At 50.1% G+C, this 14,720-nt stretch overlaps 1 protein-coding gene across 1 annotated transcript; it reads right to left on the reverse strand.

Moving 5' to 3' along the window:
• Window positions 1-235: 235 nt before the first annotated feature.
• PPP1R3C (protein phosphatase 1 regulatory subunit 3C) lies at window positions 236-6,574 on the reverse strand. Its single transcript, XM_086922458.1, has 2 exons — window positions 6,460-6,574; window positions 236-4,455 (listed from the first exon to the last, which is right to left on the reverse strand). Exon 2 carries the CDS (start codon window positions 4,452-4,454, stop codon window positions 3,501-3,503), a length of 954 nt encoding a protein of 317 aa, XP_086778584.1. The 5' UTR covers window position 4,455; window positions 6,460-6,574; the 3' UTR covers window positions 236-3,500.
• Between the last annotated feature and the right edge of the window lie 8,146 nt (window positions 6,575-14,720).

The following is a 14,720-nucleotide window of genomic DNA, read 5'->3' on the forward strand; positions in this document are numbered from 1 at the left end:
TAGGTCATATAGCCAGTCACACCAGCAGGCCTAGGTTGCCGATATCCATGACACACTAGGGAGAAGAACCTTTCAACTGGAGTAAGCCTCTGAGTAGAGGACAGAGTTTGGACATCCCTGCTGTACCACAAACCGTACGTTTCCAGTGACATTAGTTAAACAATCAAACGCCCTGGCCAGTATCACACAGCTCATCCCTGTACAATGTTTCAGAAAAAAACAACCTGCTCATGAATCATAACAAAACATATGATTTATTCATAAAAGGACCAGACTTTATCATACAGTTCATATGTACAGTGATAAACTTACAGTAGAAAAATATTTTGTTGGGAATTTAAAACTCACCCACAATGGTACTTCCATGTTTGCCCTTCATTTCATAAAATGCTCCCCCAGGCAAATCTCCCAGTACAGAATCAACAGTTCAACATTCCATAAAGCTAAACGGCATTTCCTCGTGTCAAAACAATTATGTCAAAAGTGACAGAAGATGTGTGCATTTTGCTGAGTATACAACTTAGCCGGACCTCTCGTTTTTAGAAAATAATACTAAAGCTCTCTCTACAGTCTTACTGTTTGTACCTCAGGAAGTAAAGTTTGTAGTCAGTTGCTGTACAAAAATACATTGCATGAGCTCAACTCTATAAAATAAAAAATAAAAGTGCACAAGTAACGTGTCCATCGAACAAACAAAATATACAGGTCACAAACAAAAATGACTAAAAGCAGGCAGCTCCTACTTGAGTACGAACACTTAGCGAGCATTCACATATGACAGTGTTTGGAGGGACCTAGACACCTTACTTAAAATAACTGTACCACATTCTGGACTAAAAACAGTTATACTTCGGCAAGTCTGCATTTACCTGCTCACTCCTCCTTGAATTAGTACAGGCTTCCCTTACAGTGTAACTTCCTGAAATGAGCATCCTCCGAAAAGAGCCTTAGAAAATGTATGTCACAACAGAAAGTGTTTTGGGTTTTACGGTTCTGTGTATTATATTAATGCATGTGCTGTACTTGTTAATTCGTTTTCCCCAGACTCGCAACTTCTAAATTAGTGCCTCAAAGTGATCGCATCTCATGAGTGGCAAATTTGGCCAACCCTTAATTGTAAGCCAACAGAAAGAAGCGTTTTGATTTTTTAACTTTCGCTCTTCCTATTATATCACAGACATAACTCTGGGCTAAAATCCAAAAGGGGTTGCAGGTGACCCTCGTGATGTGGGACCAGTTAGCTACATACCAAATAAGTGTATCCATAGGTGTATTCAGCTGCAACGAAAACACAAATCACCTTCAATATGAAGGATAACAGTCATATGACTTTACAACAAAAAAAATTAAAACTGTGAATTGAAGACATATACTCAAACGGAAAATCGACAATTTTAAAAAGCAACATTTTCAGAAAGCTGTGATCCATAAAAAGATCTAACAGATTTGTTCTGCCTCTTGTTTCTTCCACTCATGTCATTATTTTCACGTAAATGAAACAGTGGGCTACGTTTGGTAAAACTGTGTACAAGGAAAGAAGGCATTTGGATGCTTGAGAACTCCACTAACAAGGCATATAAGGCAGGTTTAGAATTTGGAAAGGCCGGGTTGAGGTGCAGGTCTGATTACGTTGCCTCGTTTTCCTACCTTTTCGCTACCTGGACTTTAAACACAGATGCTATTTTGTACACAGCCCTCTGCATTGTATCGTTCGGGCTGATTAACGACACAGTTCTGTGATTAATTGCGACATGCATCACCCTTGCTTTCAAAGCCTTTGATTTAGACAAGAAAACTAGAGCTGGGTTAAACAAGTGAGTTTGCTCTGTGCACCCACAACCTATTTATTTCCCTCAGGGCCTGGAGTAGTCTTGCCTGTAAATCTGTAATCAAACCGCAGGATCATTAACTTCATGTGCAAGTCCTGTGTGATGTGTCTTTCAAGTTTCTTGGACTGCTTACATTCTGCCTGTGCAAGTCACCACTGCTATGCCTTTTCCTGGGGTGTGTTGTGCTCCTGTGTAACTTTCAGGCCAAAGGTTAAAAGACGCTGCCTCTTCGGCCCCGAAGCACGATACAGAAGATAAAGGCGAAGGACAACCAAATAAAGTGCTATGTCCTGATTACTTGGTAACATTTTTTGTTGTTCAACTAAATCACAACCAGGTCTCTCCTCACAAATCATCTTGTACTAATTTATCGATAGGAAGAGCAGGATTTCTAAGTCTATGTCACTGATCAAAGCCTTGCTGTATCTTTATGCTGGTTTGCTCCTCAAACTCAGCTTCACAATGGACATTTACAAATTAGTGCACTTACTTACACATCCTCTATTCTCGACAACAATTAAGGAGACTGGCTCATTAGATTTGGCTTCTAGATTTCTAAAAGGCACAGTGTTTCTACAATAAGGTGCTAATGTGCTCTCTGTACACAATACTAACAAGGACACATCCCTTCTATCTCTCAACACGAATTAACCTTGTGCAAAGAAAATCCATTAGGCAATTACTTTCTTTGTCAAGATGGTGTTTTCCATTCTATAAATGGATCTGAGGTGAAGCTTAAAACTGCACTGCAATTTGTGAGAATAGAACAGCTGTGTGGGTTGGATTCTAGTGTCTTAGCTGCTCTTCCACCTTCACCTACACACCTTTACCTCCATGTTTGCAAACTTTTTAGAGACCAGCTCTAAAAATATGCAGCTAGTGTTTGTAAAAAAAACAAAGGCCTTGACAACTAACAGGCATCTGTTCATTCTTAGTATGCATCGAACACTGGCTATCACAGCACATTCGATCCAGGTCAGTGGGGGTTGCCACACTGAAGTAGTTCTAGGTTAGTTTTTCAGGTCGTTTGATGATTTGAGCAATTGTAAATCGTTTCCCAGTAAGAAAATGGTGGCTGCAATTAGCAACAGCAATAATTCAGTTTCACGTTGCCATACCAGACCACAGTCAACTGGCAACTTTCTGTCAAAGGATCTGTTTTACGCCTGTGGATAAGAATAGTGTGTCACACAACCAAAAATAGGCCCATCTCTTTAAGACTTTACGTATTTTCTAGAGCACAAAGTAAATTCATGCATCTTCTTTCATGGCATTGCTCTTAAATAGTTTACTCAACTTTCTAAAACCTTTTGACTATTGCTTGACATCTCTAACTTTCTCACAACTTCCACTGTCCTAAATATGTAGGCATGTAGGTAGGTATTTCCCTGGATTTCATACAGTATGCTATCTTTAATGTACTCAATTAACCAAGCATTTTAAAATGCTGTTGTCTTCTTCCTATGTAGCTTTCACAAGGCGCATATTCCAAATCACATGATGGTCATATTGCTCCCTTTTAAAGCAATTGCTAGGACCCCGTACGAATCTCGATCTTTCGATTGAAAGAAAGCTTAGATAGTTGCCAGCGGTAGTTCCGTTATGCTTGAGTGTGCATGCAGCACTACATTAAGCTGTGGCAAGCAAGAAGATGGTCAGATGAGTCTTTTTTCACCAGTAGGGAGCTGAGTTTCCAATACTGCCCCAGCTCTGCCATTCTGGAAAGAGACCAGTTGATGTCTTGGGGCATCCAAAGTGGTCAAAGTTAATTCTGTGGGGATTCAGTTGCCGTTTGCTGACAATGCTCTTGGGTTTTGGGGATGCTGATACCTGAACCCCATCAGATTTCCATTCTGCATGGGCTATTTTATAGTTCTGGCCTTCATTATTGTCCCAGAAAACATGGCCTTCACTTTCAAAGGAAATGCAGAATTCAATTTTCTCTTGGGCGGGGATGGCTGGAGGCATGTCAATTACAAAGGAGAAAGTATCGCTGTCGGCGCCCCCATACACATTGTTCATGTAAACGCAATCAATGTCCGTGAAGCTTTTCCAGGAATCATACGTTATCCGAATCTGGACCTTCTTTGTGAAGCTTAGGTTCTTCACTTTCACAGTGCCTGCGATGGATCTCTCCTGAAGGGTGCAATTTTCAAGGCAAACAAAGTTTTTTTGTAGGCGGTTTCGGAAAGCTAAGTAATCAGCTGAAGGTTGGGCAAATTCCAAGATTAGGTTCTTTTCTTCGTGCAGTTTCAGGCCTGCTGTGATATCTTCAAGGTCTTTCAAGTCAAACTGGAGATCCTGCGCCGACTCCTCTTTGGAATCGGAAAACACATGTATGGCAGTGAGTGACAGGCCCTTGGAATCTGCAAAGACTACCCTTTTCTTGTTTCTATTCTTGGGGCGGTTCCATTCACTGCTTCGGGAATCGGACTCCTTTTTCAAAGCTAGGCAAGGTCTCAGTGGCTTGAAGCGATTTGCAAGGTTTTTCCCTCTGTAGTCATCATATGGACTGAAGAACTTAGTTAGGGGAGGAGAGTGCGCCAAGCAGAGTCTCACTGCTACATCCACAGGCATGATGGAGCTTGGCAATGGCCGAGGGTCTAGGATCTGTATCTGTATCATCCTGAAATAAAGAAAATACAAGAGAGTCGGCTTAGACATCTGCAGTTCCACAATTCCAAAGCATACAAAAATCCATACAATTACATTTCATTTTGTACCCTCCAATCAATCTGACTGGTGTTTTTGTTACTTGGGTTTTCGAATCAAAACTACCTCACACTGCCCATAAGCACACATTTTGCTTTCATTGTTACTAAGTGCAATCAACTTTTTATTTCTTACGGCCCATGAAATTTTCATAGTGTTACTGGGACCCACAATGCACCACGAGAACTGTCAAGCTTTTGCACATAGTAAGTCACTGGCACATACATACTTCATACAAATTACAAATGTTCTACATTTTACACAATTAGATCAAATTTCGACATGGCAATTTGTTGAAATAAACTTTTATACGAAAATGTTTTTCGAATATAGAAAAAGAATGAATGCACATAGTTCAAGTCCACCTAAGCTCAATAAGAGACTTCATAATTTGATATAGCCCTACCTGTTCTTCCTCTAGTGTCACAACAATCACACATCTTCCAACAGTCACGACATGCTCCCAGCACTTAGGACAGTCTTACAGCAATCACTTTAGTCTCTCTGCAACCACAGCAGTGTCCTGGGGCTCACATCTGTTCCCGTAAACTCACGTGTCTACTCACAAGTCTCCCTGAACTCCCAGGAGTCTCCCTAGGCTCCAGAAGTCTCATTCAAGACAAAAATCTTCCTGGAATGACACGAGTCTTCCTACTTTACTACTCAACCCAATGCGTACCCCAAACTTCCCTTAATGGGAGGCACATTCAAAGTTAGAAAATTGCTAAGTTCGACTAAAAGGAAATAATTATCCACAACAATTATCCAAGAACATCACCGAAACATGAAAATGCCGAGCACAAGTGAAATAAGTTTTTCTACAATTAACATATAAAGTCCATTGGGTAGCCCCCAAGGCATAAACTTACTACTCCCACCATGTAAATGAACTGCAAATCTAGGACTGTGTGACGTCAGAACGTGACGTTATTAGCACTATCTTAATTTTCACATCGCACTCCACCACAAGAGTATGCAGTCGATTTATAGCAGACGCTACCATGAGCAATGTGAGTGTGAGTGATGTGCATGTTATCCAACACGGGAGTACGGCGGACTTAGTCTGCCATTCCGAGGTCACTAACGGGTTAAACGTAAATCTCTTCAATGAGCGCATTAACCCACTGAGCTACTTTTCCAACTAAACTACTATAATCCTCTCCTGCTGAGGTGTGTGAATGTTTGCCAGTCACTGAAATAAGACTGGCACCGTGTAAAGGCGCGGTTTCGTGATTTGTGCCCAATTGTGGGGGTGCAGCCAAGACACACATTTGCGAGGCACAATCCATGCATTTTGTTGCGTCATGTCTCCGGCCACTCTCAAACCTGAGCCGTGCACGACGATTCCACCGGACAGTTGGCCTGCCACTCACTCGGAACAATGTCACCCGTCCAGCCTGGCAGCTGTACAAACTAATGACGCACTATAAACTACTGTGTTTTAAACATTTACTCGCAACAACACGCTAGCCCCGCATCTTTTCTAACACTAACAAGCACTGATGAGACGATTGGCATAGGATGTAAATCAAACAGAAAGGGTAAAGATTTAACAGTAAGAGTTGGGGGGGGAACGTAAAAGTAAGTTTTGAATGGAACAGAGGTGTTTAATGAAATTTAAGCACACTTTTCAAGCATGAAAATGAAAAGGGTTCAAGTGACTGAGAAGCAGCACCCTGTCTTTAAAAAACAAAGATTTTATGAAACTAGAGCTAAAAGCCGTGTGGTTTCTTTTCGCACTTTAGAAATTAGGAGCTCTATCATATCACACCGCCACAGTGCCTTTTCCAAAATTCAATCTCTCAACGCTGTTTCTTAATCCTCTCTCGCCGTGCAATTCACGACAATACAAAGATGGGTAACTCTGCGCTGCACATGTCCAGTAAACTGAAAAATGTCACCATTTATTCGGCGATACCTGGTTTTTGATGAACTGTGCTGTGGATGTGGAAGCTCTGACTCAAGCTAGACCCGGACTCCTCTCCGTCCTGCAGCCTCTTGCAGACTGGCAAGACGCGAAGTCTGCCTTGGCTGCTTATCGGCTGCTGCACTGCCCCCTTCACGTGCACACCCGCAGGCGGCCAATCAGAGCGCAGCTCGCGCTCCTGCCAGGCAATCAGGCCGCGGCTCGCCTGCAATCTCCAGACCCTGGGAGCGTGATCGGGTTTACAGGGTTTACAGGCTGGACGTCCAGCTGTGATTGAAAGGACGAGCTCGCGGGTGGGGGAGGTTGTTCGTGTGCGACCTGAGCAGAGAACGGTGTACGGTATTTAAACAACTACCGGAAGACTGAAGGGAACGGAGGTTCTCTGTGCAAAGAAAGGTCTTACCTTTGAATACCTTTTTTTTTTAATTCTAGCTCACGTACAAGGGGAGTTAGATGGCAGGCTGTACTGAATACCAAAGTAAGGGTTAGGACGTAAAATGGCACTTCATCCTGCTGATGTGTGACATTTTCATCATTTTAGTGTGTATATGTGTGACATTTCAATATGTAGTGTGTGATACTTGGTGTGACACTTTATCCAAGATATGGACAATTTAATAGATTTCGAAAGTAGAGAGAATGGCCGATCCACATTGTATAGCTTAGACATGGCTCTTGACATTAATGACGTGATAGAAAGGACACTGCCACTTCTCCACTTCCCCAACGCACAATCTTAGAACCACACACAATCTTATGTTAAGTCAGGAGACGAACAACTTCAAGTAAGAGAGTACTTTATTCTGTTAGAAAGAGGCACCACGGGGTATACGTCTTCCAACTCCGGTAGCTCCCCGCAAACTGCCACAACACTCACGGCACAGACCTAGTGATTCTAGAATGGTACACCAGGGTCGTGCCATGAATGGAGATAAATCAAAAGTAAATGCATAACACATCTTCCTCCTTTATAAAAAAAAAAAGACACTGTTAGACCTGGCACCATTGGCGTAGGTCTCCCTTCCATTTTTGTTGTTGCCTCATGTATTTTTGCTGATGTTAGATGCTTTGGCACTGTGCCACTGCTATTCAGTGCCAAAGTGCAAGTGCTCCCTATTGTAAATTGATGTATTAATTAGTGGTTCCATGTTTGGCTATTTGGTTTACTTGTCAGGCCCTAGTCAAGTGTACTTAGTGTGCCCAGGGCTTGTAAATCCAAATGCTGCTGGTGGGCCTGCAGCACTGGTTGTGCCACCCACAGAAGCACCCTTGTAAAATGTGTCTAAGGTCTGCCATTGCAGAGCCTGTGTGCAGTCTGGTACTGTCACACTGACTGGGCAAGTGCACTTACTTGCCAGTCCCTAAACCACAGCTTTCCAAACTTTCCACGTCAGTGACACACCTTTTCGACAATCTTCATCTTGTGACAAGGTAATGCGAGCAAGCGCATCGAGCGAGTGCATCGAGCGAGCGCATCGAGCGAGCCGAACCTCCTACAGGGGGTTCTCTCTCCTCTCCCTCTCCCTCCTCTTCCTCTCTCTCCTCTCCCTCTCTCTCCTCTCCATCTCCCTCTCACTCCTCTCCCTCTCCCTCTCTCGCTCCTCTCCCTCTCTCCCTCCTCTCCCTCCTCTCCCTCTCTCACTCCTCTAGCTCTCCCTCATCTCCCTCCTCTCCCTCTCCGTCTCCCTCTCACTCCTCTTCCTCTCCCTCCTCTCCCTCTCCCTCTCCCTCTCTCCCTCCTCTCCCTCCTCTCCCTCCTCTCCTCCCTCTCCTCCCTCTCCCTCCTCTTCCTCCTCTCCTCCCTCTCTTTCCTTTCCTCCCTCTCCTCCCTCTCCCTCCTGTCCCTCTCCCTCCTCTGTCTCCTCTCCTCCTCTCCCTCTCTCTCCCTAATCCCCCTCCTCTTCCTCTCCCTCTCTCTCCCTCCTCTTCTTCTCCCTCTCTCTCTCCTCTCCGTCTCACTCCTCTCCCTCTCCCTCCTCTCCCTCTCTCTCCCTTCTCTCCCTCCTCTCCCTCCCTCTCCCTCTCTCCCTCCTCTTCCTCTCCCTCTCTCTCTCTCCTCTCCGTCTCCCTCCTCTCCTCCTCTCCCTCTCCCTCCTCTCCCTCCCTCCTCTCCGTCTCACTCCTCTCCCTCTCCCTCCTCTCCCTCTTCCTCCTCTTCCTCTCCTTCTCCCTCCTCTCCCTCTCTCTCCCTTCTCACCCTCTCTCTCCCCTCTTCCTCTCCCTCTCTCTCTCTCCTCTCCGTCTCACTCCTCTCCCTCCTCTCCATCTCCCTCCCTTCCCTCTCTCTCCCTTCTCTCTCTCCTCTCCCTCTCTCTCCCTCCTCTTCCTCTCCCTCTGTCTCTCTCCATCTCACTCCTCTCCCTCCTCTCCCTCTCCCCCTTCTCCCTCTCCCTCCTTGCCCTCTCTCCCTTCTCTCCCTCCTCTTCCTCTCCCTATCTCTCCCTCTCTCCCTCCTCTTCCTCTCCCTCTCTCTCCGTCTCACTGCTCTCCCTCTCCCTCCTCTCCCTCTCCCTCCCTCCTCTCCGTCTCACTCCTCTCCCTCTCCCTCTCCTTCCTCTCCCTCCTCTCCCTCCTCTCCCTCCTCTCCTTCTCTCTCCTCTCCGTCTCCCTCTCACTCCTCTCCCTCTCTCTCTCCTCTCCATCTCCCTCTCACTCCTCTCCTTTTCCCTCCTCTGCCTCTCTCCCTCCTCTTCCTCATCTTCCTCTCCCTCCTCTCCCTCTCTCACTCCTCTCCCTCCCCCTCCACTTCCTCTCTGTCTCCCTCTCTCTCCTCTCCTCTCCATCTCCCTCTCACTACTCTCCCTCTCCCTCCTCTCCCTCTCTCTCCTCTCCCTCTCTCTCCTCTCCATCTCCCTCTCACTCCTCTCCCTCTCCCTCTCTCGCTCCTCTCCCTCTCTCCACCTCTCCTCTCTCTCACTCCTCTAGCTCTCCCTCCTCTCCCTCCTCTCCCTCTCCGTCTCCCTCTCACTCCTCTTCCTCTCCCTCTCCCTCTCCCTCTCTCCCTCCTCTCCCTCCTCTCCCTCCTCTCCTCCTTCTCATCCCTCTCCCTCCTCTTCCTCCTCTCCTCCCTCTCTTCTTTCCTCCCTCTCCTCCCTCTCCCTCCTGTCCCTCTCCCTCCTCTGTCTCCTCTCCTCCTCCCCCTCTCTCTCCCTTCTCTCCCTCCTCTTCCTCTCCCTCTCTCTCCCTCCTCTCCTTCTCCCTCTCTCTCTCCTCTCCGTCTCACTCCTCTCCCTCTCCCTCCTCTCCCTCTCTCTCCCTTCTCTCCCTCCTCTCCCTCTCTCTCCCTCTCTCCCTCCTCTTCCTCTCCCTCTCTCTCTCTCCTCTCCGTCTCCCTCCTCTCCCTCTCCCTCCTCTCCCTCCCTCCTCTCCGTCTCACTCCTCTCCCTCCTCTCCCTCTCCTTCTCCCTCCTCTCTCTCTCTCTCCCTTCTCTCCCTCCTCTTCCTCTCCCTCTCTCTCCCCTCTTCCTCTCCCTCTCCCTCTCTCCTCTCTGTCTCACTCCTCTCCGCCCCCTCCTCTCCCTCTCCCTCCTCTCCATCTCCCTCCTTTCCCTCTCTCTCCCTTCTCTACCTCCTCTTCCTCTCCCTCTCTCTCCCTCTCTCCCTCCTCTTCCTCTCCCTCTCTCTCTCTCCGTCTCACTCCTCTCCCTCTCCCTCCTCTCCCTCTCCCCCTTCTCCCTCTCCCTCCTTTCCCTCTCTCCCTTCTCTCCCTCCTCTTCCTCTCCCTATCTCTCCCTCTCTCCCTCCTCTTCCTCTTCCTCTCTCTCTCTCTCCGTCTCACTCATCTCCCTCTCCCTCCTCTCCCTCTCCCACCTCTACCTCCCTCCTCTCCGTCTCACTCCTCTCCCTCTCCCTCTCCCTCTCCCTCCTCTCCCTCCTCTCCTTCTCTCTCCTCTCCGTCTCCCTCTCACTCCTCTCCCTCTCCCCCTCTCTCTCCTCTCCATCTCCCTCTCACTCCTCTCCCTCCCCCTCCTCTTCCTCTCCGTCTCCCTCTCACTCCTCTCCCTCTCCATCTCCCTCTCACTCCTCTCCCTCTCCCTCTCTCCCTCCTATCCCCCTCTCCCTCCTCTCCCTCTCCCTCCTCGTCTCCCTCTCACTACTCTTCCTCTCACTCCTCTCCCTCTCCCTCCTCTCCCTTCCTCTCCCGCCTCTCCCTCCTCTTCCTCTCCCTCTCTCACTCCTCTCCCTCCCTCCTCTTCCTCTCCATCTCCCTCTCACTCCTCTCCCACTCCAATCTCCCGATCACTCCTCTCCCTCTCTCCCTCCTCTCCCTCTCTCCCTCTCCCTCCTCATCTTTCTCTCACTCGTCTCCCTCTCCCTCCTCTCCCTTCCTCTCCCGCCTCTCCCTCCTCTTCCTCTCCCTCCTCTCCCTCTCCCTCCCTCCTCTCCGTCTCACTCTCACTCCTCTTCGTCTCCCTCTCTTCCTCCTCTCCCTCTCCCTGCAGTCTCTCTCTCTCTCTCTCTCTCCCCCTCTCTTTCTCTCTCTCTCTGGCTCTCTCCCTCAGTATCTCTCTCGCTCTCTCTCTCCATCCTTCAGTCTCTCTCCCCCTCTCTATCCCCCCTCTCTATCCCTCCTCTCTCTTAATCTCTCTCTCTCCATCCTTCAGTCTCTCTCCCTCTCTCTCTGTCTCTCCCCGCTCTCTCGCTGTCTCCCTCTCTATCACTCCCTCTATCTCTGCCCCCCCCCATATCTCTGGCACCCTTTCGCCGTTCCCCTTCTCTCAGGAACTTCTCACGTGAGCCGCCCCTGGAAAAGCATTGCCTCTGCTGTTTGTGCATTACAGGGAGCTGTTGGTTGTGATATTATTATTAAATGCAACTACTGAGAAATAAATTCAGCAAAATAGACAAATACAATGATGTAATGTTTATAAAAAAAAATGCGGAGGTCATAAGATAAAAACCCCATGGACCTGAGGCTGGACAGAATCCCCACGTCTCTGCTAACGCCTGAGTTTTCTAATTAATAAGATGCAGCGCCTTGAACCAGTGCGCCAAGCAGAGACTCCTTTCGAAACTGCTCGTAAGCTGCCACTGCCAGGTGTCCGACAAGGTCAAGGAGCAGGAATCATGTTCGCAGCAGCTGGTGCCCCTGGCTAAGGCTGGTGCTTGGCAGGCGAGACTGGTGCCTGCTGGGCCCAGGGTGGAGGGAGGCGCTACAGAGCATATTAACAGCAGCAGACACCCCCCAGCGCTGAGGCGCTACTAGAGCCACATTGGGGGAGGGGGGCTAAAACATTTAGCAGTAGGTAGGGTTGCGCTGCAGGGGCTCTTAGGAGGGGTGAAACATCAGCAAAGCCTCTTTAACAAGCACACACACAGTCTTTTAATGACCTGTGAAGTGCTCGGATGCGGCTGTGTGTGTGCCCGGGAGCTGTCTGAGCCCGGGCTGCCACACAGGGGGGGGAGGGGTCATTGTTACGCGACACACCCACAGAGTGGAGACGACAAAGTACGGTGTCGCGGCACACACTTTGGAAAGCTCTGCCTTAAACCATTACCGACTACCCTGCTGAAAGCAATTATTGCTTTCTACACCGGAACTTGGGTACGTGTGAAGCTATCGACGAACGCAGTAACCAAAAAAATCTACACATACCGATGTTTAAAACAAAGGTGTGTACTGGCACCCTTGCTTTTTTACACTGCCGACCTTGGCAAAACAATATCTAAAGCCAATCTGGTACCCCCGAAAATTGGATCTACTAGACCAGGGGTACTTCAGTGGTGGCCCGCGGAGCTTGAGACACATCGCACCTGTGTCTTTTTTTTTAACTTCAGCAAACACCTCTGGGAGCAGCAGTGCGGAATCCGAGAGACTGCTCTGTGGTGGCTGGGCGATTCCAGCCACAGTCAAGAGTGGAGCTGCAGGGGCGCTAAGAGGTGAACAAAGCTTCATTAACAAACAAATGGTAATTTAAAGACCTGTGAAGTACTGGGGTGCCTGGGAGGCTGACACACAGGGGAGGGGGGGGGGGGAGGACAGCAGGAACTGAGAGCCGGGTGAGGTGGGAGGGCAGGGGAGTGAGAGCCCGGGTGAGGGAGGTGGGAGGGCAGAGCATGGAGTGACAGCCCGGATGAGGGAGGTGGGAGGGCAGCAGGGAGTGAGAGCCCAGTGAGGTGGGAGGGCAGCAGATGTGAGAGCCCGGGTGAGAAGGGAGAGCAGCAGGGAGTGAGAGCCCGGTGAGGTGGGAGGGCAGAGCAGGGAGTGAGAGCCTGGGTGTGGGAGGTGGGAGGGCAGCAGGGAGTGAGAGCCAGGTGAGGTGGGAGCGCAGCAGGGACTGAGAGCCCAGTGAGGTGACAGAGGGCAGCAGGGAGTGAGAGTGTGGGTGAGGTGGGAGGGCAGCAGGGTGTGAGAGCCTGGGTGAGGTGGGAGGGCAGCAGGAAGTGAGAGCGTAGGGGAGGTGGGAGAGCTGCAGGGAGTGAGAGCCCCGTGAGGTGGGAGGGCAGTGCAGGGAGTGAGAGCCCGGGTGTGGGAGGTGGGAGGGCAGCAGGGAGTGAGAGCGTGGGTGAGGTGGGAGGGCAGCAGGGTGTGAGAGCCTGGGTGAGGTGACAGAGGGCAGCAGGGAGTGAGAGTGTGGGTGAGGTGGGAGGGCAGCAGGGTGTGAGAGCCCGGATGAGGTGGGAGGGCAGCAGGAAGTGAGAGCGTAGGGGAGGTGGAAGAGCTGCAGGGAGTGAGAGCCCGGGGGGTGGGAGGGAAGCAGGGAGTGAGAGCCCGGGGAGGTGGGAGGGCAGCAGGGAGTGAGAGCCCAGTGAGGTGACGGAGGGCAGCAGGGAGTGAGAGCGTGGGTGAGGTGGGAGGGCAGCGGTGAGTGAGAGCCCGGGAGAGGTGGGAGGGCAGCAGGAAGTGAGAGCCTGGGTGAGGTGGGAGGGCAGCAGGGAGTAAGAGCCAGGTGAGGTGAGAGGGTAGCAGGGAGTGAGAGCCCGGATGAGGGGGGAGAGCAGCAGGGAGTGAGAGCCCAGTGAGGTGGGAGGGCAGAGCAGGGAGTGAGAGCTCAGGTGTGGGAGGTGGGAGGGCAGCAGGGAGTGAAAGCCCGGTGAGGTGGGAGGGCAGCAGGGAGTGAGAGCCGGGTGAGGTGACGTAGGGCAGCAGGGAGCGGGAGCCCAGTGAGGTGGGAGGGCAGCAGGGAGTGAGAGCCCGGTGAGGTGGGAGGGCAGCAGGGATTGAGAGCCCGGGTGAGGGGGGAGAGCAGCAGTGAGTGGGAGCCCGGTGAGGTGGGAGGGCAGAGCAGGTAGTGAGAGCCCGGGTGTGGGAGGGGAGCAGGGAGTGAGAGCCTGGTGAGGTGGGAAGGCAGCAAGGAGTGAGAGCCGGGTGAGGTGGGAGGGCAGCAGGGAGTGAGAGCCGGGTGAGGTGGGAGGGCAGCAGGGAGTGAGAGCCTGGGTGAGGGGGGAGGGCAGCAGGGAGTGAAAGCCGGGAGAGGTGACAGAGGGCAGCAGGGAGTGAGAGCTGGGTGAGGTGAGACAGATAGAGATAGAGACAGATAAAGGCATATTGAGACCGATAGAGGCAGAGACAGATAGAGGCAGAGACAGATAGAGACAGGGACAGACGGAGCTAGATAGGGTCCGAGACAGGGACAGACAGAGACAGATAGAGGCAGAGACATATAGAGGTAGAGACAGACAACGATAGAGACAGTGGGACACAGATAGAGGGAGACAGATGGAGGGAGACGGAGAGAGGGAAGGAAAGAGAGGGAGGGAGACAGAGAGAGAAAGAGAGGTAAGACAGAGAGAGACAGAGGGAGAGGGAAGGAGGGAGCGGGAGAGAGAGATAGAAGGAGGGAGACAGAGAGAGGGAGGGAGAGATAGGAGAGCGAGAGAGAGAGAGAAAGAGAGATGTGTGTGTATGCTGGTCTGTTGGCTCAGTGGATGAACGCGTCAGCTACAGGGGCCTCTGTTCAACTTCATGGTCACAGTTTTTTTCTTTCTAGCCCCTTCTCCCTCTCCCACTGACCCCGCCTCGAACGGTGCGGCCCTCGGCCACAAACCACACTGTAAATTTGGCCCCCGAGAGAAAGTTTGTGAGTACCCATATACTAGACTGTTTCTACTGCAGTATGCAGACGACATGGTGCTCATGGACCATACCAAAACGGGCAACAAACACTGAATGCATTAAGCATCTATAATAACGAAAATGACTTAAGAGCAAACGCAGGGAAAACAAAGGTAGTAATTTTCGGGAAGTATACACATAAACTAAAAACAATGGAGAAAGGGTAACCTGAAAATAGCAACAACAACCAAATACA

The sequence above is a fragment of the Lissotriton vulgaris genome, chromosome 5 (assembly GCF_964263255.1).
Source record: "Lissotriton vulgaris chromosome 5, aLisVul1.2, whole genome shotgun sequence".
Classification (NCBI taxonomy): Eukaryota; Metazoa; Chordata; class Amphibia; order Caudata; family Salamandridae; genus Lissotriton; species Lissotriton vulgaris.